This window comes from Podarcis filfolensis (assembly GCF_964270895.1).
Source record: "Podarcis filfolensis genome assembly, chromosome: 2".
NCBI lineage: Eukaryota > Metazoa > Chordata > Lepidosauria > Squamata > Lacertidae > Podarcis > Podarcis filfolensis.
The window spans coordinates 121,747,280-121,774,207 of NC_139605.1; the positions used below are offsets into that span (position 1 = coordinate 121,747,280).

Here is a 26,928-nt window from a genome sequence, read left to right on the forward strand (position 1 = left end):
CAGGAAGTAGAATGGAAAATTAAACAGATGAGACAAAAGACATTTGAATCGGCTAACAAATGCGGGAAATTGTTAGCCTGGCAGATGAAAAAAAAGACAAAAATTAAACACTATCACAAATTTGGATGTGGAAGGAAAGAACATACAGAATCCATTGGAGATTAGAAAGTGCTTCCAGAGATATTTTAAACAACTATATACACAAGGGCCACAGAAAGAGACTGACATAGACCAGTTTTTAAAAACAAACGGATTACAAAAAATCTCTCAAGAAAACAAGATAATGCTGAACCACAAAATTACAGAACAGGAGGTAGAAGGTGCCATTCAGAATATGCAGTTGGGTAAATCTCCAGGGCCGGATGGCTTAACCTCAAAATACTATAGATCTTTGAAAGATTAGTTAATTCAGCCACTAAAGGAGGTTTGCAATGAAATTTTGGAGGGGAAAAAGGCGCCAGAGTCGTGGAAGGATGCTTACATTACACTTATACCGAAAACTGAGTCTGAAAAGACACAACTTAGGAACTACCGCCCCATATCCCTGCTCAATGTGGATTACAAAATTTTTGCTGATATTTTGGCTAATAGATTAAAAAAGGTACTAGTTGAAGAGATACATAAGGACCAAGCTGGCTTTCTCCCAGGTAGACACTTGTCTGACAATACGAGGAATATAATTAACATTTTGGAGAAGTTGCAAGTGAACATTAATACCAAAGCAGTTTGAATTTTTATAGATGCGGAAAAAGCCTTTGACAATATTTCTTGGAATTTTATGAAGAAAAATCTTCAGGGAATGGGGGTGGGTCAAGGGTTTGAAAATGGTATAAGTGCAATTTACTCAGAACAAAAGGCTAAGTTAATAGTCAATAATGTGATGACAGAGGAATTTAAGATAGAGAAAGGGACACGACAAGGCTGCCCAATTTCCCCATTGCTTTTTATTTTGGTCCTGGAGGTTCTCCTAAATATGATTAGAAGGGACCGTCTGATTAAAGGTATTCAGGTCGGAGCCAAACAATATAAATTGAAAGCTTTTGCAGATGACCTAGTTTTGATGTTACAGGAGCCAGAATCTAGTACAAAAAGAGTATTAGAATTGATTCAAGAATTTGGTCATGTGGCAGGATTTAAGTTGAATAAGCTAAAAACCAAAGTTTTAGAGAAAATTTTTACACCAATTGAGAAAGAGAGGTTTCAGAAGGAGACAGGTTTAACATTAGTTAAGAAAGTAAAATACTTGGGGGTTAATATGACTGCTAAGAATTTAAATTTATTTAAAGATAATTATGAGAAATGTTGGACAGAAGTGAAAAAAGATTTGGAAATATGGTCAAATTTGAAGGAATTGTTGGGTCGAATTGCAGCTATAAAGATGAATGTATTGCCAAAAATGTTATTTCTGTTTCAATCATTGCAAATTTTGGACAAGATGGACTGTTTCAAGAAGTGGCAGAGAGACATTTCTAGATTTGTCTGGCAGGGCAAGAAGCCCAGAATAAAATTTAAAATATTAACTGATGCAAAGGAAAGAGGCGGATTTGCCCTGCCAGACCTTAAACTTTACTATGAAGGAGAGAAATTGAAATTGCAGAGTTTTGAGAAATTAAAAGATAAAGTGCGAGACTGGCTTCATTATTATCAAATAAGAGAGGCCTATAATTTGGACAAAAAAATTGGCTTCCAGGTGGAAAAATCAAAATTGGAAACAGAACTGTTAGATCCCAAAACTAAGATACTTTCAAGAATGTATAACTTGCTGTTAAAATGGAACACACAGGATGAAACGGTTAAATCTGCAATGATTAAATGGGCACAAGATATTGGTCATAACATTATGTTATGTTAACATTATGTTTGCTGACTGGGAACAGTTGTGGACCACCGGTATGAAATTTACGGCATGTAATGCCTTAAGAGAGAATATTATGAAAATGATATATAGGTGGTACATGACACCAGTCAAGCTTGCAAAAATATATCATTTGCCTGATAATAAGTGTTGGAAATGTAAAGAAAATGAAGGTACATTCTTTCACCTTTGGTGGACGTGCCCAAGGATTAAGGCTTTCTGGGAGATGATCTATAATGAAATGAAAAAGGTACTTAAATATACCTTCCTGAAGAAACCAGAGGCCTTTCTCCTGGGCATGGTCGGCCAATTGGTGTCAAAGAAGGATAGAACGTTCTTTATGTATGCAACAACAGCAGCAAGAATACTTATTGCAAAGTATTGGAAGACACAAGATCTACCCACCCTGGAAGAGTGGCAGATGAAAGTGATGGACTTTATGGAATTGGCGGAAATGACTGGCAGAATCCGAGACCTGGGAGAAGAGTTGGTGGAAGAAGATTGGAAGAAATTTAAAGATTATCTGCAGAAACACTGTAAAATTAGTGAATGTTAAAATGATGTTGGATTGGAAATAAGTGGTACTAGCAACAAAGTTAATAAGAATATGCAAAAATGAATTGATAATGGATGAAAATATAGAGTTATAAAATGTTAAGATATAGAGTTAAGATAAATGAAAGAGGGTAAGGATTTGCTGATTTGATTATTTAAATGGGAATACAAGAAGGGGAGGTGTGAGGAGGTCAAAGAAACAAGCAAATGAGTTTTAAGTTATGAAAAATGGAATTGTTTTTAATTTTTCTTATTTTTTCTTTACTTTTGTATGTTGTATCTCTATTTTTCTTTTTTCTTTTATTATGTGTTCTTGTATTTATGTTTTTGTAAAACTTCAATAAATATTTCTTAAAAAAACAACAACAAATATAATGGCTTCCTGGCACTGCTGTGTGCATGTATGCATAGAACAGGGATCCCAGATGAAGCACGACACTTTTAAAAACACTGAAAACAGCTAAAATAAATGGGAGGAATTCAACGTCATGCTAAGGTTCCAGCTTGCCAGACAGAATGATCTCCACTCTCCTCCCCCTGTGCGCTGTTTTGGGGGTTCTCTTGCCCACCTCAGCCAATTTCAGGGGTGTGGGGGGAGAGGGAGAAAGCCCCATTGCACAACCAGAAGCCCACTGGAAGCTCATCTTTTGCAGTGGCTTAATAGTATTTGATTTATAAAGTACCAAGTTTTCATAAACTACAACTGATGTTAAAATGGAATGAAAAATAGCCATCAAACATATAAAGGTAGCTGCTTAAATTTTAAAACAAAATACAGCAGTGGGATCTTCATTTTACAGTTTAATTGCTTCCAACAGATATTATAATGAGAACAGGTACAAAGATTTAATGATGTGAACCAAGGTCTCAATGGGAAAAGTGGATTTATTTCTCATTATAAAACTTGATGGAAGGAAATTAATGTTTATCACTTTAAGGATGAAGGTGGCAACCTATGAAAAATTCATACCCTTTGCAAAAATAGCTAATATTCTATCTGGAGGTAGAGCAGCATCTTCTCAGTAACAGAAAATTGCTGCTTAATTGTTTGAAAAATGCAATGCGTCCAAAACAGAAAAACAGACTTGAGAGAAAAAATATGTGCTGTGCATTAAACAATTCACATGCATTGTACCTTCCCAAAATAGAAAAGTCCATGGATATGCTGCTTATATATGACCCTCTTCTCATTGTTGCTTACCAGACTGCTGTAGCAATAGCTCCCAAACTCAGCACTGTGACTCTTACCCATGATAGCCAATGCTGTGGCCTTGCGTAGCTGGTTCTTCATGGTCTCCAATACCTCCAAGCCACTACCATCCAAGTTGCACCTATTGATGGTACCACTACCAGAGCTGATCCAGTACAGCTTGCTTTCCTGGTAGTCAATGGAGAGCCCTGTTAGGAGAGAATAGTCCAGCGTGAAGGAGGAGCAACAGCATCATCAATGAAATCTGCAGGTGTTAATTACAGCCCGTGAATGTGCATTAGAGATGGGCAATTCAGACTAATTGCAGTCCATGTCAGTTTCATGTGCATTCATTCATAAGTCTGTCCACATCCAATTTCTACACTAACACATTCCTAAAAAAACCAACCCTTATTTGCCCTGTCCTTTCATTTTTTAAAAAATATAATTTTTATTAAAGATTTTCTTGGGTTACAAAAGTATGTGCATTGTCTCTATTTTCACTTCATAGAGTCTTTTTTACAGATCAGTTACATTCGATGTGAGACATTTATATTGTATACAATGTGAGGCTGGGGAGAAGAGGGGGGAGAAGGGGTCTGGTAAACTTACATTCTTTTACTTAGTGAATGTGTGAGGTTTCTGTTTCAGTTTCACTTGGGTAGGTTCTCCATTTTAAAGTTCTTTCTTTAACTCAGATAGACTGAAAACTTATCATAATAAATGAAAGTTTTCAGTTCACTCGTAGAAACTGTGAGATAAAGCCACCAACAAACAGAAATGATACTTGGGATATGTGAACGTGTGTTTTCCCCACTTGCAGAGGGTTGAAAAGCAAAGAAGCAAGATCAGGGGATGGTGGATGGTGAGGTGCGAGAATCAAGCTGAACTGTGATGTAGGCATTTTGGACTTTGCTATTTAATACACGGAGACTTGGGGTCCATGTCCACAGCACCAACTTCTCTCACACCTCCCCTTTTCCTATTTTTGCTTGCTGCAATCCCTGGCCAGGATCCTTTGCAGATGCATATCATTCCATCCTTGGTGTGGATGTGGATTAGAGTAAGTGTGCCCAGGTAGGATAAATCCTTCTCTCCAATTCCTATTTTCTCCTTTTTCAAGTGTAACTTTCCATTGGGGAGAGGGTACTAATTTTACACTAGGATAGCTAATGTAAAATCTGGTAAGGAAACAAAGCTTTTGAACATCTGTTTTTGGTCCAGTTATTTGCCAATATGTTCCCTTGCTAAGAAAGATCCAGGGCTGTGTGTCACAGGCTTGATCACACTGGAACACACTTGGTTTAAAAGGTTAACGATCCAGTGCCGATCCCCAAACTGAGTCATAAGACTAGGGATGAGGTTTTTGCAGAATTCATAGAGGGGCTTGATATCCAGAAAGGACAAGGAATTTGCAATATGGGCTGAAGGCCACAGAAAAGCATGACTTTTTCTGTGAGGGTTACACTGATGTTTTGAGCTTTGCTGCACTAAATTTCATGTGTGCCAGCGCTTATTCACAGCAAAAGAGAAATGTATACCTCTCTTCAAAGGTTGCCCATAGTTTCCATTTCTCTTTTTCTGTGAACAAATGCGCAAGAGTTAAAACTGCAAAAGCCACCTTTTGCAGTTTTAATTCTTGTTCACTTTTATATCTTAATACACTTTTTTACAACCTGCATTATATATTTTTCAGTACTTTGCTTTTTATTCTGGTTTATTATTTGTTACTGTATTTTGTACTTTTATAATTTATTTTCAGGTGAAGCTGGTTTTTATTTAGATTGTAGGCTGCTTTGTGGAGGAAGTTCCCCCCCCCAAAATGGGGTATAATTTTTAAAATTTAGTAAGTAAGTAAATAAATAAATAAATAAAATTAACACAGAACTAGAGAAAGTGAACTGAATTTTTTGGCCCACAGAAACCTGACAAGTGAAACAGACACACGAATACTAGGAGGGGACATTGACAGATGAAGGTGGTTGATACCTGTTGTGTGAAGGCATTACAACCTTTTCAGATGCACTAGAGCAGAGTTGGGGAAACTGGCCTTCCAGATGTGACTGAACTACAATTCCAACCTGCCCCAGCAAGCACGGTCAATGGACAAAGAGGACTGGAGCTCAGCAACTTCTGGGCGGGCCACAAATTCAGGACACCTACACCAGAGCTGTGATTTCAGTGGGTTATGTTGGCCCAGGGTTATTCCAGTCATCACAGACAATCCTAGAAATGGAAGTGAGCCAAGAGCTGCAGCATTCAAACTGACACCAACATGCTAAGGGGGACCAGTGGGTTCTGCCTCTATTAGGCACAGACTAAGTTCTTAGGCATATAAGAGAGTGCCACAGTCTCCATACCAACAGGCCCTTTTTGGTTTGTGAAGAGCAGGGTACGGTTGTTGCCATCCATGTTGGCGACACTGATGTTGTCTCCATCAGTCCAAAAGAGTTTCCTGTAACAGAGGCAAACAGGAAGACCACTTATTATCACTAGTACTTCTATTATTACAAAGTTCAACTACAACTTATTTTTCTTGCAGGCTCGATTATTAACCCTTTTTACAGGTCTAATTATGAGCAAAATTGTTTTAACACACCTTAATTAGAATCACTGGGACAAGGGAAAAGGAGATGCCAGGCTTATTTTTTTTCCAGATGTTGAATCCAACCCATGAGTTGCAATTGATTAGCTCTCCTTGTACTACTCAAGAGTACACTTACTAAATCGAAGTGCCCCAAACACCTGGAGAATCAGAAGTTCAGATAAACTGAACAGGTTTACATTAACATAGAGCTACAAGGGGAGGAAAAAGCAAAACTAGCTAATTTGGTAGAAAAACAACACTATACTATCCTGGAGCTGTCATTCAAACTCTAACCCTATGGACTACCTTCTTTCTACAGAATCTCTTGTTCTACCAGACTCACCCTTTGAGAGGATGTACAACCAAACAGTGAGGCTTGTCCAGTCCCTGAATAACAGCATTCTTAAAAGAGCCATCTAGCCGGGCGACATTGATCTGTTTCTTGTGGGCATCGTAGCTTGTCCAGAAAAGGTTCCTGGAGACCCAGTCCACAGCTAGGCCATGGGCATTGGGTAGGTCTGCAAGGCAATGAGGGTGGAGAAACTGTGAAATGAGGGCAGACAGAGGTAAAGCCCAGAGACAGCAACAAAAAACGGAAGGTGCCTGTAGAGCACAGGTGAAAAGCTGCAAGAGCTTTAGGTTCATATGGCACAGGTTATAACAAGATAAGCATGCCAATGTCTTCCACTTGACTACTGCGTTTCACAAAAGGTTCTAAATCTATCTGACAAATCCATTCCAAAGGATAGTATATATTGCAGGGATGAGAGGAAGGAGAGAAAATGAATGACAGGCAGTCCCCCCACCTGCAGACACAACTGTTTCCACGCCTGTCCCATTGATGAATGCCCGCTTGATGGTTTGTGTGCGGACATCAGACCAGTAGATCCGCTGCTCCATGGCGTCATAGTCAACTACAGTGACGTTGTCAATGTCAGGAACAGTGAAGGAGTTGATGTAGTTGTAGTATGGGTTGTCAATGTCAACCCCGCGGATCTCCATCTGGCGGGCATAGAGCAGGAACTTCTTAAATTCTGGAGAAGGGGATAAAGGCCAAGAACAGATAATGGGAACTCATTCCAGTCAGGGCTTAGTAGATACAAAGCATGTTTGCTTGCCAGATACTAATGAAGGGGAAATGTTTATTATTGACCTGTTAAACTCCATTTTTGTTTGAATCCATTTTGCTCAGGCCTCAAACTGCAGCTAGCTTGTTTCTGCAACCCCTCAGCATTTAGTTGATAAACTATCTGTCAGCAGTTACTAATCGTAAAATACATCTGGGTTTGCATTTTGCCTGATCCAGCAGGACTATTCTCATGTTCTTATCACATCACTCCTTCTTAGAGGTACAAAGACAATCTTTTCCATGACCCTTGCCCCCATCACATCTGCCACAACCAAAAAAGCAGTTTTGGGACCACTTTCTACATTTCAACTAGTTCTAGCATTTCACTTTTTTACAATCCTTTTTATTGAAAAGTGACTTCTATACATTTTCACTGAGATCCTGATATTTTCTCTTTATGCTGAATGTTGCCTTGAGCAACCTACGGTTAAATGTGAAATAAAAAACAATAGCTGCTTTATTCCAAGGTATTTAAGTGCCTAAGGTGAGAATTACATGTAAGGCAACAAGCTCAGAGAATGGCAAGATTGCAGGACCAGTTCTGCCCTTCACTCCAAGCCGGTCTGCATGTAGTGTCATTCTAATGTGACTTTGGCATGTAGTTTCACACACTGCTATGGAAACAACCCAAGTATCTAAATATGATTCTGTAGAATCTAAATGCGAAGACAATAGTTTAAAACAGCTTTAAATTATCAGGGCCAGAAATGAACAAGCCTAGGGTTCATACACAAACCTTTCTCCCTCCTCTGACACAAAGCACTAATTACGTTAGAAAAATCTGTCACTGTTTTCAAATTAACCAGAATACGCCATTACATATAAACGTAGGGAACTCTGGATTGTTTCAACTCTGGTTAGTGAATATGCAAGGATCGTAAATCATGCTTTGACCCTGGCTTGTTTGAACATACCAGAGTTTAAACTAACCAGACTTCCCCAAGTTTAGGTGTAACAAGGAACTCTGATTAGCTGAAAAGCAGGAGTGAAAGCTTTTCTTCTCCTCACTGTTCCTGGCTGTACCAAATGAGAAGAGGGGAGGTGGTGAGGAAACAAACCCGAGACTCATACTGGCATATCTTTAAGTGTGTCGAGGAAAAAGGGTCCTGCTCAAAAGCTCCTATCCTCATTTGCAGCTGATCCCTCATGCTGCAGTCTGTCTGGGAGCCAAGCCAAGGAGTCCTAGATGAACCCATTGTCTACATGTCCATGGATTTAATGGATATGTCTTGGAGTGTGCCTACATGGGGTTTTCATTGCTCACTGTCTGTACTGCATTCCCAAAGGCCAAAGGACCTGCAGGAACCATATCTATTTGCAAAGCAGGTGGGAATAACAGGGTCAAGGAGCCACACCAACTAAGATGGTACACTTTTGCACTGTTGCCCCAAATCTTTGGGGTGGGTCTCTAGGCCTGCAAGTGGACCAAAGCCCCTCCATTCCTCATTTACCATAGCATGTGACGTTGTCCTTGGCCAACTTCATCAGGTGAGGACAGGCACAGGAGTAGGTGCTATTGTAGTTGATAAGGCAGAGGTGAGAGCAACGGCCTTTTCCTCCATTGGCCTCACAAGGGTTGGGAGCTGCAACAACAAACAAAGTGCTGGAGAGAAAAGGTTAAGATCCCCACCCCAATCCTGAAAGAGCAGTCCTTCTGTAAAGGGAGGGTGAAGCATAGCTCTCCTTTGAGAAGGCCAAGGCACAGGTGACATAAAGCTGGCTGGGAAAGGGAGATCTGGATAGGTTGGCAGCATAGGACTGGATCTCTGCTTTCTCCAGCCCTGTCTTACACATTCACCAAAGTGCCTGTCTGCATTCAAACATAAGGAACAATGGAAGAAAGCCAACCCTAAAGCCTACTATACAAATCCCAGATTTCCAGGAAGAACCACTCTGCACCAAGGGAAAGTGCTGTCTCTACATTGCGTTAAAATCTTCATGTGGATCTGCAGTCATGTTTTCAACTGGTTTTATGTAACAAAGCTGAAGCACATACAGCTGTCAATATGCATACCTTGTTTACCTTTGCTTGGCCTCCCTTCGTTGTGTAGCCTCACCAATATTAAATCATAGATTAAGTCCTTGGGGGGCAGGGACCTGCTATTTTTTCATTTATCTACTCTGAAAAGTGCTGTGCATATAAATCCCTCACCTCCTTTGGCTACCTAACTAATAATGGCTTACAAAGCTTTTCTTGCCTCCAGGACCACACACAGAAATTCATCTCTCTACCACACAAGAAGGTAATGTGTTTATCTACTACATAGTACTTTGAAAGAATATTCACAGGAACAACCAAATTCCTTGAAAGAATTTTAGAATGGCACTACATCCCCACAAGACAGTGTCCCAAGAGATTCCACCTCTCTCTTTCGGACCCCTGAGGCAGCGAGACAAGACCCAGCTGTGGCTCCTCCTACTCCAACAGCCCATTGACCCTCTCTTCCAGTTACATGGGGCAAGCGAAGTCCCATCTGCAGGTCAAAGCAGGCATGGGGCAACGGGTTGTTGGGAAGGCCTGTAGCTCACTGGCAGAGCACATGATTTCACAGAAAAGGTCCCAGGTTATTGCATCTCCATGTTGCGCTGCGAAAAAGCTCTGCATGAGCCCCTGGAAAGCTACTGTCAGTCCAGGATGACATTACTGGGCTAGGTGGACCGAACAGCTTGACCTAGGATTAATTTATATTTAATATTTCATTTATCCAATTTATTGGTTGATTAGCAACTTAAAAGATAAAACAGGCAGACAGACATATATATATATATATTAAAAGGCATCTTTTTCTGTTCTCCTGTGAATCAAGACTCACAACTAAGATCACCTCTTGAGGTTTTATTCTTTTTGGAGGTCCTGCAGCTCAGTTGCAGAACACATGCTCAGCATGCAGAAGGCCCCTGGTGCAGTCTCTGTCGTGTCTGATTTTGGTTTGTAAAAGGATGAGGGACAGACAATTTGCCTGCCTCAGATTCTGGAGAGCTGGTGCCAGAAAGGGTAGGCAATGCTGAGCCAGTTGGACAAACAGGCAATGCTGAGCCACCTGGGAAAAGACCGCTTCCTATGACCCTGTCATTTAGGCACCAGGAGAGGACCATTGCTGCATGCTATCCTGCTGCATCCAAGCTCCCACAGCTTAGAAACCCAGGAGTGGACCTGGCAATCTTAAGTGTAGCTGTGAGCAAAGGAAGCTTCAGCCTGCCTCCCGCTACCTGCCTTCACAGAATTTCCCAGGGAGCCCTCCTCCTCTGCCCTTCCCTTGTCACAGCTCACCTAGAGGCTGGCGAGAGGGATGGTAGACCTGCAGGTCAAAGGGCTGCGTGTTGGTTCTCTGCACAACAGTGACATTGTGGCCGGTCCACTTGTTGGCCTTGGCCAGGGTATTCGTGCGCCAGTCAGTCCAGTATACCTCACCACCATAAAGTGTGACAGCAAAGGGGTGCGACAGATACTCATGCCCTCGGAGCACCTCAATGTGGCCTGTACCATCGTAGAGGGCAGAATAGATAGCATCGGACCTGTGGAGGAACAGGGCAGATTTCCTTTAATTTCTTTGTTTCTTTGTGCGCATTTCTTACTGACTCTTCACCCAGGATACAACAATTCAATAAAACAAATAACATTTGCAATTAAGCAATAATCAAAACAACAACACAATAATACTTCACTTTTCCTTACTCGGCAGAAGATAGTGGAGTGATTGCTTATAGCAATCATTCTCACCTCTGGGAAAAGAAGTGTATCTTCACCCACTGATAGAAAACATGCAATGATAGAATCATAGAATCATAGAGTTGGAAGAGACCACAAGGGCCATCGAGTCCAACCCCCTGCCAAGCAGGAAACACCATCAGAGCACTCCTGACATATGGTTGTCAAGCCTCTGCTTAAAGACCTCCAAAGAAGGAGACTCCACCACACTCCTTGGCAGCAAATTCCATTGTTGAACAGCTCTTACTGTCAGGAATTTCTTCCTAATGTTTAGGTGGAATCTTCTTTCTTGTAGATGGCATCAGACACACCTCCAGTGGGAATGGGTTCTGCAAACTACCAAGATGACCCAAACAACTTGGACTTCACTGGGCAGCGGCACAGCCAAATGAGCCTCCTGTCTATGGTAGTGGCTAGGAATGGGGCACAGAAGGAGCAAGTGGCTATAAGCAGAATGTTTGTTGTGTGCAAGATGGAAGTGAAACACTAGCCATATGAGAGCAGAAAGAGCAGAGCACGAGGAAGTAGGGCAAGAACCTTCAGTATCCACTGACAATCTGCTCATGCGGAGGTGTTCTGGCTTTCAATTTCAGAAAGCAAACCAGCATGAAATAAAAAACTGGCCAAGATATTAATATAATCTGTTTGGATCTGTTAACTGTGTGCACACACACACACACAAATTTATTACACTACCCTAGGACCTACTACTCAATTTATTACTTCTGCATCCAGGGATTGATTCTACTAATATTGTAATTATTCATACAGCTACTGTGAGATAGAAAATGAATGTGTATGTGTATATTACAGTATACCCATTGTACAGAATGTGTATATTACAGTATACCCAAGGCTCAGAGTAATAGGCCTGGGGGTCTGAGGGGAGAGCCATCCTAGGACGACTGCTTCCACCTCTCATGTCTGGTCCTCTTGTTCAAAGACTCTTTTGTAAAGGAACTGCTGTGAAGAGTTTTATGGTCTTTTGATTCTAGATATAAAAGTTAAGCAGAGAAGGGGAGAAGTTACTTTGGGATATCAATTAGACTGTTGGTAAGCTTTATGCTCACTTAATTTTCTTTGCTATATTATCAATGAATTTTAAATTGTGTAACTGTTTGTGCTGTAAAAATGTTAAAATTTTAATGGTTATTGTACTTGACTGGTTTTGTTTTTTTAAAAAAATGGCTTGGAGCACAAACCTGTATATAAACAAATGGGCTATGATTATTATTGACAAAAAAACCAGTTAATTATTATCCTACCCAAAAACTGAATATATGCAAAAGGCAGGTTTTTGGGCCTGTATATGCAATGACAGGAGCATTATAATTTTTTCCAGGAATGTTACGTGCAATTACAGGGACTGTCACATCCTTTTCTACTCAAATACTGAATAGTCACACAAACTCCTCCACCTCCTCCTAAATTTACATCTTGCCCTTCTCGCAAAGAAGCCCAGGACAAAGCTACCTATGGCAGACCAAGGATATTTTTAGCTGTGCAGAAAATAGGATTCCACTTACTCAATAAATACACAAATTCCATACCAACACACACATGCCCATACCTCGATCAACCTACACATATCAGGCAACAGAAACAATGGCACCAAACAGGCTTTTTTGTGCAGAAAGATGTTCGTTTTACCAAAATTATTAGCTACTACCCAAAAATCTAAACCAGATAATATTTGGTGGAGGGACACTACACACCTGGCATCTATCCACAGAATGCGCTTCTCCAGGTAGTCAACAGTGAGTCCATTAGGCCAGCCTCCTGAGCCAGTCTCCTTGTGGATGACACGCCGGCCCTCACCACTCATGGACGCTGCCTCAATGCGGGGCAGGCTTGCATCCCAGTCTGTCCAGAAGAGAATCCTGGGAGGAAAGAGGAAGGAGGTACGCAAGTGATGAGGCAGACATGCCTCCTCTCCAGCTGTACAGGGTCAGGGCCTAAACGGCTTCCATAATTCTACAAGAGCTGAAATCTTAGCAGCTTTCGCCTTGAGATACTAAGCCCTTGTCTGGAGACTGGTTATCAATCACCAATTAATATCCTTTCCAACTATCTATAGCAGCCTTTAGGGGAACAAAAATGAACAGCATGAAACATCCCTGCTGGGTGTTGTTAAAAAGGGCCATGCCTTATTTCAGCAGTGTTCTCACCACTTTTATGCACAGAGATATGCACTCCACTCACTCCCAGCCCCATCATCAAGAGAGACAAGTTCAGAAAATTGGTGTGAAGTATCACAGAATTCTTTCAACAGACAAATTAAAGATATTCTCTCTGTGGAAAAGGCAGTGCCCAATGTTGACAGTACAGTGGTACATTAGTTCTCAAACGGCTCAGTTGTCAAACAAATCAGCTCCCAAACACCGCAAACCCGGAAGTGAGTGTTCTGATTCGTGAACGTTTTTTGGAAGCCAAACGTCTAATGCAGCTTCTGATTGAGTGCAGGAAGCTCCTGCAGCCAATCGAAAGCTGCACCTTGGTTTTTGAACGGTTTTGGGAGTCGAACAGATTCCTGGAATGGATTACATTTGAGAACCAAGGTACATGCTTTTGCAGTACTCAGATAAAATGAATGCACACAGTCTTGTCCTAGACCTCCGTATGTTTTCACGACTTCATTTACTTGCTCCCTCCAGCAAAAGGCACTGAACTACCAGTGAATTTCAGAAAGGTTTTGCCCAAGTCTGTTTGGGCAAGCTGTGGCAGAGCACCCAAGGGAGAGAGCAACATTTCTGACCCCATCCCCCATCTCAGCCCCATTCCATTCAACACCATACCCGCATCGTGGATCCAAGGCAATGGCCCGAGGGTGCTCAATGTCCCCAGCCAGCAAAGTGCTCCGCATGGTCCCATCAAGCTTAGCCACCTCAATCTGGTCCAGGTTGCTCTCCACCCAGTAGATGTTGCCAGCAATCCAGTCTACAGCAAGTCCCTCAGGGGTGGCCAGGCCATACTGGATCACCACCTCAAAGCTGGTCAAGGCTGTGAGAAAGATGGGAGGAACATAGAAGCAATCAGTAACTATTGATCTCACACCAGCCATTCCCAGCCAAGCTCCACCTTTATGGTTAAAACTGCTGTTCACAATTCTGCAGCCCTCTGTACCACGTACTTGGAGTCCTGTTCTTCAACCTACAGCCTTGCCTTTCCCTCAAATCGCAACTGATCCCATTTATTTTGGTGTCCAGTCCTTTCCAGACTCCCATACTTCCAGAAGGTGTGCCATCTGCTGTTTGTTTCCAACCCAAATTTCCTTATTTACTAGCTAGGTTTGCATGCTGTGCTCCAAATCCAATGTTTGCCTTTTGATGACTTTCTCGGGGGGGGGGTGTTTGTTATCTCTACCCGCTGGAAAGGTATAGCAGCAGGAGACTGAGACAGGCCTAAAGGACTACAACTACTAGGGTATTTGTAATGGAGTATTATTGGAGACTATGGTGGGCAGAGAAGTACCATCCCCCTCCCTAGCAGTGCCTTTTACATTTTAATGCATTTCCCTTAAAAACCTCATCTTCCAATGTCTCTCAGCCATTTCTGATCCAGTCATTCTCACATTCTTATTCCTGAAGGCAAATAAAAATGTGTAACATGCTAGGGAGGTATTTGGCCTTTGCCCCCCTGTAAGATCTGCTATGGGGTAGAGGGAATCTGTGGCAGAGAGAAAATACATAGCTGTAGTTATCCAGCTATAATAAAAAGCATCAACAATTCTAGAAAAGAGCTTGTCAACGCGTGCCTCTGAGTTTGTTCCAAGTGGGATGTTCGAGAATCGGCTCAGGAATTCATTTGCTGGCTCTCTTCCCAAATGCCAAGTGAATAATTGTTGTGTGATTTGGTTCTAAAGTTTTCATTGCAAGAAACAAACACAATATTTAATGTTTTTCTCTTTCCTCCACATCCTCCTTTCCTCTGTGTCAAGTATTTTTGATTGCAAGCCTGCAAACAGGGACTGTCTTGCTTTTATTCTAACGTAAACTGCTCTGAGAGCCTTACTGGCTGAAAAGCAGGGTAGGAATGTTTTAATTAACTATATAAGTATTTCCCCATGGGCAATAGCTCCCAAACCATTTTTCCTGCACTGACCACTTGAAAATTGCTGAGGGTCATGGTACAGCACATAATTATGTTTCTGCCTACTGCAGCAGCTGTGCTGCCATGTGCTAGATGCTGTATGGTTTTTAACTACATTTTTATTGCTTCTTTTATTTCTTACATTTAATTTAATTGTATTACAATTTGCTTTCCATAAAATTCAAAGTGTAATGCAATAAAATACAACGTAAGAAAAAGCAATAAAAATACAATTAAAAATCAGTATGAATGCTGCAGACAACCTGAACGAAGCCTGCAGACCACTGGTAGTCCACAGACCACAATTTAAAAACCCCTTCCTCGGGGTAAAACTGCCGTTTCTCTAAGGTGGCTGCCATCTGTTCCCATTTCACTAAGATGAGGCTTCAGCTACACATACACATGTGTGCACAGTCCCTTTCAATGCAGCAACCAAGGGATAAAACATAACATAAGCATAAGTGGTTGGGCCTCTAGCAAGCATGACTCAGAACTCACTCAAAACTCTGGTCAGGAATTGAACCCGAGTGGTGTTGTGGCTGAGTGTCAGACCAAGACCTGGGAGACCAGGGCTCAGATGCACACTCAGGTTAAGGGCTGAGAGGCAGCAGCTGGCTATCGTGGAGTGAGAGCCATGTATGCCACCTTGAGGTCCTTGGAGGAAAGGTGGGGTGGAAATGTAAGAAAAATAAATATACATATATCCTAGCCTTGGGCAATGTGGAAGGCTAAGACATCATTTTAGATGCAGCTGTTGAGAACAAGAGAGACGGCTATGGGCAGGCTAATCAAATCAGGCTCCCTACCAAAAAGGCTGTCACTTTCTAGAAAGCCACAGCCAAGCTAAAGGAGGCAGTTCTTATTTCTATTGAGTCTGCCTCCCTGCAGCTGGACCCTTCCCAGCTGCACCCTGGTGCCCTACTGCCACCCAAGGTCTCCACCTATCTGCAATCATCAGCCGCTTGGAGGCACTAATCAGGTTAGGCTCCCGCTCTTTGTTGAGGCAACTGTCAGGCTGTAATTACAATTAAGGAAACTCCTGGAATGCTAATTAACTCCCACATAATGATCAGCATTTAACAGAAAGACAGTATCATTAACAAGCGGACTGAATGCTGCAGCTTTTAGGAGGCCAGCAACACAGAGGCAAGAGAAGCGCAGAGGACAGACGGACCGGCTCACACTGAAGAGCTGCTCTCTCCCCAAAGCCCTCTCCACACGTCCCAGTTTCCCACAGGAGGGCTCCCCCCATGTGTCGTATGGGCAGATATGCCGAACACCTCACAGAAAAAAAAGACAGCCATTACAAAATGAAGGGGAGGGTTCCTTTGGCCTGCCCTCTCACCTCCTGCTGCCCACTAAATAATTTTGAATAAAGGGGTGTGACCACGTTTTAGCTGATGCCTGATGCTGTGGGATCCTGAGGGTTCACAGACGTAAAGAGGTTGTGGTGTCTAGGTCTGTGAGCTTTCTTGGAAATAAACAGGGCTGCAACCAGCAGAGTGGGCAACAGAGAGAACCAATGACATATGACCACCTTCTTGTCTACTTCCTAGAGCTGGAGACAGTTGTCTCCTATAGTGTTTTGTGGTGTGCTTGTTCAGTGCATCTTTGAGATGTGGTTTAATGTGTGCTTTTTAAGGAGCTGCCAACTGTCCCTAGCCTGGGGAGTTAAAAGACAATGGTGGGGGGAGGGTCAATCTTCTATGGGGTTCCAGGTTAAGAGAGTCCTGTCCTTCGCACACATGTACTTAGTAACACTTGCCTGCCTTGTTTGAGGATAACGTCTCATTGAACTGGATTGAAACCGAAGGCCTGCTGTGCCCCAAGTTAACCGGCTGCCAATTACTGTGCACAAATTAGAAACGCTAATCTAATCAACCCCAAGAGCATTTGTTCCCCGTCACAGGGACTCAGTCTGTTACCTCTCTATTTATTCAGCTTCCCTGAGCATTACGAGAAGCTTCCTGTTATAGGGCAGGACCTCAGCAATTGCTCAGAAAATGGTATTTTGACACATGAGTGCCAATACTCCCTGATCTTTTGGATTTCAAAGCTCTGTCCACACACACACACACACACACACACAAAGTCAGGAATGAGCCCACTGTGGAAGAACACTCTCTGAAATTGTGGCACTTGTATAGCATTTTCTCTGGAATCAGACTGAGAGAGATCTTCTTTAAAAAAAAAACACCAGTTTGAGGAGAAGCTGGATTTGTTCAGCACAGATTGGCCAGCCTTAAATCAAATTTCCCCTATCTCTTCTAAGAGATGGGTTGTGCACAGGGTTGTGTACTGATTGGCTGGCCCTTGTGTCATTTAGGAAGTCACTGCCCCCTGAATGAAATCTACAGCAGAGTAAATGGGGATTATCAGGGATAGAATTTTGATGTATTGATTTATTTCTTAATCCCCTTTCCACCAAGGAGGAGGAAAACTGTAAAAGAGAGACGGGCATGACCATTCCATTTGGTTGTTAGAAGAACTTTGAAACTAAGTATAAGTGCCTGAATTGGCTTTCCCCCCTTCCTCTACCCAATTCTGTTAACTTTTTATGTTATCTGTTTCTAAACTGGTAGCCTGAGGCCAAAGACAAATGAATGAATGAATGAATGAATGAATGGGCAGGTTAAAAAGCTGTAATCTTTCAAACACAGTTTTCCATTTGATCCACATTTTTGCAGGTTTGACTTGCCTTGATTTCCTACGAAGTGGCACTTGGAGAAATTCTCCTGACAGATGAGGGCTACTCCAAAGAAGAGCCCTTCCTTTATGCTCATCGTAAGTAAGCAGAAAATATTTTTCCCCAGCTTGCTAGAAGCTCCCCTAATTAGTAAAGTGATAGAGATTTTGCTTCCTAGAGCAACAAAGGGTCAAGGGAAGAGACTGGGGAGAGCAGCACATCCCCACTAAAATCAAGGCAAGTTGCTCCTTCTCCATGAAGAGAACAGAAGCCTGCACTGGGACAGGCACCCTGCCCAGCCCCACGGTTGGCAACTATGCTCTTCTCTCCCACTAAGAGGCATTGCTGTATGTGCAATGAAATCCTGACATCCATGGGGGGGGGGGAAGTATCAGGAGGGAGATTCTGAGCAATGTAGCAGAGGGGCATGGAACGTTTTACTGCCTTCTGATTTTCTGCTTCAAATCCCCCTCCAAAAAGCCACTTCCCAAATCCCACCCAACCAGCAATGTTTCAGATGCCTGTTTACCCTTGCAAGGCACACATATGCAATGCTGGGAAGGATTGGGGGCAAAAAAAAAAAAAAGTTGGTGAGGAAAGAGTTAAGCAATTTCCCCTGTTCCTTCTCCACTGAATATAGCTCCTGAAACCACTTTATTTCATTACATAAAAATGCTGTTTTACAATGTTTAAAAAAACAAAGAAAAAAAAAGGGAAGGAAAGGAAAGAAGTAATTGCTCCCCCTCCTAGCCAAGGGAAGAGGAACTGACCAAGAAGTTGTGCTGAAGGGGAAGCACTTAAGAGGTAGAAGCTGCTAACTAAAGGCACAGTAGCCAGGAAAAGTGTCAAAAATACCTTACCACACCAACTCCGCTGTTGAATTTTAATAATTTTGTTTTAGATTTCCACAAATCATGTGGAGAGGGCAGCTCAGAAAACAATGAAATGTGAGGCATTGGCAATGAAACCAGCTAGATTCTTTATGTAAAAAGTAAACAAACAAAAGGCAGGAATTTCAGAGTAAACCTGAGACAGCCAAGGGACACTTCCTTCCTTCCTCATGATACAATCCGTGACTTCAAACCATGAGGACCATGGGTGTAGCCAGGATTTATGCGGGAAGGGGGGCAGAACCTCAGTTAGTTAGGTATATTTATTGATTGACTTGATGGGGGGGGCAGCTGAAGAGAACCAAGAAGTATTACCCTGATAAGGGTGGGCTGTGAGCATAGCTCACACTAAGATGAATACTTTTCTTTCTGGGTGGGAGGGGGAGTTTGAGGAAGACAATAAGGCTTCGGCAACCCTCCTCTTTATCCCAAGCACTCACCTCCATTCTCATGCAGCTTTCCCCGGTATATCTTGTCTTCCACCACATCCGTCCAGTAGAGGGAGCTCTGGTTCAGATGGAAGTCCAGGGCAATGGTGTTCCGCAAGCCTGGCACTAAGACACTGTAATCCCCCTTGTGCAGATCAATGCGCCGGATCTCATGGCGGTTGGAAAATATGATGAAAGGCTTAAAGGGGTCTGAAAATTGAGAGAGGACTGTGGATTACTGGTGCCATTGCACTTTTGTGTTTTAGAACTAACGCACAAGAAAGGGGTTGGAGTAACTTCAATAAGGAATTGGAAACTTCTTCCAATAATTTCTCCTCCTCCTCCTCCACTTTGCACTTTCAGCCTCTGAATTCACCCCTGATCTGCTCATGCCCATCATGAGCCGGCCTGCAGACTTAATCACGACCCCCATCATCATAAATCATTATGACATTGCAAATTATCAATAGTACTGACAGATATGTGAACAAGGGATTGTTGGGCTGCACTCTGCTACTCATGTCCCGGGTTCAAATTCCCAGAGCCCTATCATGATGGGCCACTTAGCTTTTCCTTCATCATTCCAAGGAAAATCATGGCTTATTGCAAATGAAGAACATGCATCATTAAAAAAAACAATATTTGACAATATTTCCTGGAGTTTCATGAAGAAGAATCTATTGGGGATGGGGGTTGGTCAAGGTTTTGGAAACGGTATAGGTGCAATTTATTTAGAACAAAAGGCTAAGTTAATTGTAAACAATGTAGTGACGGAAGAATTTAAGATCGAGAAAGGAACACGACAAGGCTGCCCAATCTCTCCATTGCTTTTTATATCGGTCCTGGAAGTTTTGTTAAATATGATTAGAAGGGACCAAATGGTAAAAGGTATACAAGTAGGAGCCAAACAGTACAAATTGAAAGCATTTGCTGATGATTTGGTATTGACTTTACAGGAGCCAGAATCAAGTACTAAAAGAGTATTAGAACTGATTCAAGAATTCGGTCAGGTAGCAGGTTTTAAGTTGAATAAGATGAAAACAAAAGTTTTGGAGAAAAATCTAACTGAGATTGAGAGAGATAAGTTTCAGAAGGAGACAGGATTGACTCTGGTTAAGAAAGTGAACTATTTAGGGGTAAACATGACTGCTAAGAATGTGAATTTATTTAAGGATAATTATGAAAAATGTTGGACTGAAGTGAAAAAGGATTTAGAAATATGGTCAAATTTGAAGCTATCGCTTTTAGGCCGAATTGCTGTGATAAAAATGAATGTATTGCCAAGAATGTTGTTTCTGTTTCAAACATTGCAAATTGTGGATAAAATGGATTGTTTTAAGAAGTGGCAGAGAGGTATCTCTAGATTTGTCTGGCAGGGCAAGAAGCCTCGTATAAAATTTAAGATATTAACAGATGCAAAAGAAAGAGGTGGATTTGCCCTGCCAGACTTAAAACTTTATTATGAATCAGCCGCTTTTTGTTGGCTGAAAGAATGGCTGCTTCTTGAAAACACTGATGTGTTGGATTTGGAAGGTTTCAATAATGTATTTGTTTGGCATGCATATTTGTGGTATGATAAGGTCAAAGCACATAAAGCGTTCAAAAGCCATATTGTTAGAAAAGCACTGTTTAATGTTTGGATAAGATACAAGGATTTGCTTGAAAATAAAACCCCAAGGTGGCTGTCACCAATGGAAGCGAAGGCTCAGAAAAAACTCAATATGGAGGCTAAATGGCCGAAATATTGGGAAATTTTGGAACAAGAGGGAGACAGACTAAAATTGCAGAGTTTTGAAAAATTAAAAAATAAAGTGCGAGATTGGCTCCATTACTATCAAATAATGGAGGCACATAATTTGGACAAAAAAATAGGCTTCCAAGTGGAAAAATCAAAATTGGAAACAGAACTGTTAGACTCTAAAGTTAAGAATTTGTTAAGAATGTATAACTTGCTGTTGAAATGGAATACTCAAGATGAAATGGTGAAATCTGCTATGATTAAATGGGCACAAGATGTTGGACATAATATTATGATGGCTGACTGGGAACAGTTATGGACCACTGGTATGAAATTTACGGCATGTAATGCCTTAAAAGAGAATTTAATGAAAATGATCTATAGGTGGTACATAACACCAGTCAAGCTTGCAAAAATTTACCATTTGCCTGATAATAAATGCTGGAAATGTAAGGAGACAGAAGGTACTTTCTTTCACCTTTGGTGGACATGCCCAAAGATTAAGGCATTCTGGGAGATGATCTATAATGAAATGAAGAAGGTATTTAAATATACCTTCCTGAAGAAACCAGAGGCCTTTCTCCTGGGCATGGTTGGCCAATTGGTGCCAAAGAAAGATAGAACGTTTTTTATGTATGCCACAACAGCAGCAAGAATACTTATTGCAAAGTACTGGAAGACGCAAGATCTACCCACCAGGGAAGAATGGCAGATGAAACTGATGGACTACATGGAACTGGCGGAAATGACTGGCAGAATCCGAGACCAGGGAGAAGAGTCGATGGAAGAAGATTGGAAAAAATTTAAAGCATACTTAAAAAAACACTGTAAAATTAATGAATGTTAGAAAGATGCTGGAATGGATTTACATGGTCTTAGCAGAAAGGTTACAAAGAATTAAGTAAAAATGGACTGTTAATGGGTTAAAGTGTAAAATTTAAGGTTAAATTGTGTTAAGATAAATTAAGGAACAAAATTCGAGAAAGAGGGAAAGGACTTGGTGGAACAATTATGAAATAGAATACAAAAAGGGAGGCGTGAGGAAGTCAAGGAAATAAGTAAATGAAAGATAATGATATGAAAATACTGGATGTTAATGTTTTTTAAATGTTATTGTTTAGTTGTATTGTTTTGGGGTTTTTTCTTTTTTCTTTTTTTTTCTTTTTTCGCCTTAGTGTTGTATTTTTCTTTATTTTTGAAGCATTGTAATCTTTTTTTATTATTACTGTCTGTTTTTCTTTTTTCTGTAATTGTTAAACTTCAATAAATATCTTAAAAAACCAAAAAAACAAACTTGTTGTCTCTCCCTCCCTCCCCCCCCCCCCACTTTCGCAATTCCATTCCTCCCTGGGGCACGGGAAACAGAGCAGCCTTTCTTGCGCCTGCCAACTGCAACACTGCTGAATGAGGGCAAGTCCCCAAATGACAGGAACATTGCTGTGTTTCTTGGCTGCCAGAATACACTAAGTTTCGTTTCTCTCCCTCCGCCCGTGCACCTCACTCCACTTGCCCACCCCCACCCCTTTTGGACTCCCTTTTCCATTTAATTTAGCAAAAAGGCAGGAACCTTGGACAGACCCCATATCCGCCATGCATACAAAGCAGGTTCAAGGGACCAGGCCACATTCCACTCCCCTCCACCCAGATCTAGCAACCGTGCTGTTCAGCAGAGGCCCTAGTGTTGCAAGTGAGATGCTTGGTGTTGCTATTGTCACAGAGGGGCTGCCTAGGTCTGCCTGCAGGGCAGAACAGAAGCAGATATCCTGGACAGAGGACACCACAGAGGTGGACCCAAAGGGTGGAGGTTTCCATGTCATCTTCTATGTTTTTCTTCGAGGACTAAAGACAAACTGAAACCATTTTTTTCCTATGGGATATGCCTAGGGAAATGCTGTCGCAGCTTTCAGCCACATACCATAGGGAGTCAATTTCCAGGCCTGGTTACAAAGACGTGAGTTCTTCCTTGAAGTGAACCTCCTCAATCCTCCACAATTTTCCACATTATGGAGCACTGTGCCTGCTCGTAAGCAAGGACCTCAGCTTCCCGGCTAAGGCAGTAATTGATTTTAAACCCAGAAAGTGCAGTGGGGCACCTCATCCTCCAATGTGTGATGGCTTACTAGGAAACAGACCCAAAGTGCTTTGTGACACCTCTTTAGATCTCATAAGAAACCTTGCAGGGAAATGAGCAGTTTCACTAGCTCAGCAGCACCTTTTCACACAACTGTGTATAATAGGTGTATAACTAGGATGTTTTAATTATTGTTATTTATTTATTCAATTTATATCTCTCCCTTCCTTCTGAATATGCTTAAAGTATGTAAAAGGTAAAAGTGATGAACTGGTGTTTGAAAATATTAAAGAGATTTCTTCATAAGGGAGCTGAGAAAGCCACATCTCCCAGCTATTGAGTATATACTGAAATCCGCTTGCTGCTCTTTATTTAATGTGTGAAACAGCCCTGCACATGCCCATAGAGCAGAGGATCTAGAGCCATTCCTGCAATGCATCTGAGAATCTGATACCATTGTTCCGCAACCCTTGTCCTACACAACAGGTAGAACATTTACACGCAAGTTCCATCGGGTTGTTTACTTACCCATGCTGCGGCAGCTCTCGCCATCGCCCTCCAGCATCCAGCCCTCGTAGCAAGAGCACTTCACATTGTATTTGTCCTGCTCACACTTCTGACTGCACTTGAGGCGCTTGGCACAGTAGCTCTGGATCTGGCAGGTCTTGTTGTCGCTACCCAACTCCATGCCCAAGGGGCAAGAGCAGGCAATGCCCTCACCTGGTGCAACCGTGCAGTTGTGGCTGCAGCCCCCATTGCTCAGAGAGCAGAGGTCTACAGGAGATCAGAAACATATCACAGAGTCAGTAAGTGAAATCTGGCTACATGCCCAAGTTGTTCAAGACAGCCCTGCCTATGGCATATTGCCTATTCCAGGGCCCACGGTGGTGGTGAACCATCTGATCTGACTGAATAAGAAGAGATGGTGAAATTAAAGAAGGACGGAGCACTATTTATTATTTATGCATTCATTTTACATCCTGCCCACACTCCCAAAGGAGCCCAGGGTGGCAAATGCCTCAAGAACAAAATAATCAAAAACATTCTAGAAACAGATTAAAAACCTTCCGCTTTTATAGCATGTTCTGAGCATTCACAAAGCCCATGCATAATTTCAGTAATATTTACAGCATCCTTGTAAAGCACAGGTTGCAAAGTACCATTCCAATATTGCTGATAGGCACCTAAGGTTAAGAGTATAACATTGCAGCTGCCTAGCCAAGCACCTGGCTGAAGAAGTATTTCAACTGGGGGTTCTGGCACCCTATCAGCCACGCCAGACAGATAACAGCATCCAGAACAAGGCACAAAGCTGAGGGGTCCTGGTTTCCTACAAAAACATACACACAGAGAACTGGAAAGCAAGTCTGCTCCCCTGGGTCACTGTGCTCCTAGAGAAAGGGAGACTCACCACACAGCTTTCCTTCATCAGACCCATCCTTGCAGTCATTTCTGCCATCACACAGCTTTTCCGGAGGGAGGCAGATTGATGTGTTGTTGGCACAAGTATGTGAAGGCGGCTTGCATACCAGGGACTCACAGTTCTCTTCATCAGAGTTGTCCTCACAATCATTGTCCCCATCACATACCCAAGCCTTGCTGATACAGCGGGCTACAAGGAGAGGAGACAATAAACATATATGAAACACCAGAAGGGGGACTGGCAAAACTGACTATTTCAACACACAACCCCTGAAGACACTGAGGTACTAAAAAAAAGGCATCTCTACAGTATAGTGATTATGAGGGTCACTGGCTGAGTTGGGTGTGATGCCACAGAATGTTCATGAACATTCCAGCTACTCAGGGAATAAAGCTGTCACAATGTTCCAGTCCAATTTCTGAAAGAAAAGGGAAAGTTGTCAGCTTAGCTGACGGAGAAGGTTTATTTAGGAAAAGGGCAAGGGAATCAAGGGATTTGAGGAAGGCAAGGGCTCTTTGAAGGAGTATCTGCATGTCATGGGATCCTAGCTGCATGCCTGAAACAATCAGGAAGTCTGTGCCCAAGAGCATTAATAGTTTCATGAACCAGCTAATTTCACCCCCTCCAATGAATTGTACATCACCAAGAGGTATGTATGCATGATCATCCTTATTTGTAGACAGAACTGGAGCAATTCTGAATATGAGAGAACACAAAACATGGTCTCTAGCAAAGATCTGAAGGAACAGGAGTGGGACTATATGGGCGTAAACTACATGGTGGCACTGCAGACCTCAGATTACCTACCTTGGGCAACAGCAAACAACTAGGAGCACAGGATAACTCCTGGGAGAAAGCAGGCACCATTTTCCCTCAGACCCATTATTTATCCTTGCAGCAAACCTAGTTGGTCAAGGCTGAGAGATGGGGACTGAGTGGAGATTCAAACCAAGGTCTCCTCACTCAAACACTCCAACCGCTACCCCACACTGGCTTGCCAAAGGTGCTGGAACTGTGCATGAGAGCTGCCTGGACGAGGGTGCCTTCATCGCCACCTCTGTAATGCAAAACAATTACCAGAGTCCTTGCAGCCAAACTTGACATTTGGATCGCAGACGTGTGTGACACCTTCACAGTTCTTCTCATCACTGGAGTCCATGCAGTCGGTGTCGCCATCACAACGCCAGCGCATAGGAATGCAGAGTGCATCTAGCCGGCACTGGAACTCATCGGTGTGGCAACCTCCGGGTGGACGTGTGGCTGGGGATGGAATGACAGGGGCACAGAATGTGAAACCAGGTCACAGCTGGTGACTAGGACTGGAAGCCAGCCAGGTGGTAAGGGAAGCTAGCATGATATGTGTCTTGCCAAGCAGGTTTTGAACAGGGGATTCCCTCTCAAGTAAGTTTCAAATTCTGAATGGGTTGTGGGAGGGGGCCCATACCACCACCACAGGGAAGAAAGAGGGAAAGCTGCACAAATGGCACAATAAAAGACAAAAAAGCAGCAGACCTCTGTAAGTGGTGCTAAACCAAGTTAGCAAATAAGGGCTGTAACTCAATGGTATGGGGATGGAGGCCACAGCTCAATGGTAGACAAATCTGTTTTGCCTGCATAAGGTCCCAGCTTCATTCCCTGGCATCTCCATGTAGGATCAGGAAAGAACCTTTTTGAGATCCTGGAAAGCCACTGTCAGTCAGCAGGCAATGCTGAGCTAGATGGACCAATGGTCAGATTCCATATAAGGCAGCTTCCTCTGTCCTATGCTCACAGGATTTAAGTTTTGCCTGTGCAGAATTTCAAAGATGTTATTGGTGCTGGGCATGTGCTGCCTGGCTCATCTTGACTCCTCCTCCTCACCCTGGTTGGTGCAGTTGGCGTGGGTCTCATCGCTGTAGTCCCCACAGTCGTTATCCCCATCACAGGTCCAGTGCACTGGGATGCAGCGCCCACTGTTGCATTTGAACTGGTTGCTGGAGCAGGAATGGCTGCAGCCAGCTTCATCGCTGTTGTCCCCACAGTCATTGTCTGGAAGGAGGAGGAAGGAAGAAGGAAGGGTCAGGGGCTGCCTAGGTCTGCAGGCGTAGGAGCTACCCTTCCCACACCCCCTCTGGAAGAAGACCCCTCTGGCTGACAAGCAGCTGGAATGTCTCAAGGTATTTCAGCAATGCACCCACTGTCTGAGCTAACGGCACATTCCCATCCCATGCAAACTCCAGCCAAGCATGCTCCCCACAGTCCCAAGAGCTCTTGACACTAGTAAAGCAACTAAAAAGTTAGCAGTAGTAATAGTGATGATAATAATAATAATAGTAATAATAATTGATAAAAATGAAAACACAGAAATTGCATAGATCACCTCATGCACCATGGGGCAGTGGGAATGGATGAAGTTAGGAGCCAATCTTACTTGTGGTTTGGGGCATCAGCAACATCTATTCATTCCTTGGAAACTAAATTATATGTATACAATGGTGTGTATGTGTGTGTGTACATGTGAATGTCTGTGCATGTGCAGTTTGGAACAGACCTCATTCAAGATCATGAAGCTGCTTTTAAGGGACTCCTCGGTTTCTAAA

At 42.5% G+C, this 26,928-nt stretch overlaps 1 protein-coding gene across 12 annotated transcripts in view; it reads right to left on the reverse strand.

Annotated features, from left to right (window-relative positions):
* LRP1 (LDL receptor related protein 1) overlaps positions 1–26,928 on the reverse strand; it is a 312,513-nt gene that overhangs the window by 83,463 nt on the left and 202,122 nt on the right. For all 12 annotated transcript variants that reach the window (XM_083599706.1, XM_083599705.1, XM_083599704.1 and 9 more), the window contains 13 exons: positions 26,210–26,377; positions 25,427–25,609; positions 24,338–24,538; positions 23,455–23,700; positions 19,130–19,327; positions 13,820–14,024; positions 12,740–12,904; positions 10,587–10,831; positions 8,767–8,898; positions 6,993–7,220; positions 6,530–6,704; positions 5,960–6,054; positions 3,659–3,808 (listed from right to left, as the gene is read on the reverse strand). In XM_083599706.1, the coding sequence (XP_083455832.1) occupies positions 3,659–3,808; positions 5,960–6,054; positions 6,530–6,704; positions 6,993–7,220; positions 8,767–8,898; positions 10,587–10,831; positions 12,740–12,904; positions 13,820–14,024; positions 19,130–19,327; positions 23,455–23,700; positions 24,338–24,538; positions 25,427–25,609; positions 26,210–26,377 (2,391 nt within the window). The remainder of the gene's footprint in view (positions 1–3,658; positions 3,809–5,959; positions 6,055–6,529; positions 6,705–6,992; positions 7,221–8,766; positions 8,899–10,586; positions 10,832–12,739; positions 12,905–13,819; positions 14,025–19,129; positions 19,328–23,454; positions 23,701–24,337; positions 24,539–25,426; positions 25,610–26,209; positions 26,378–26,928) is intronic.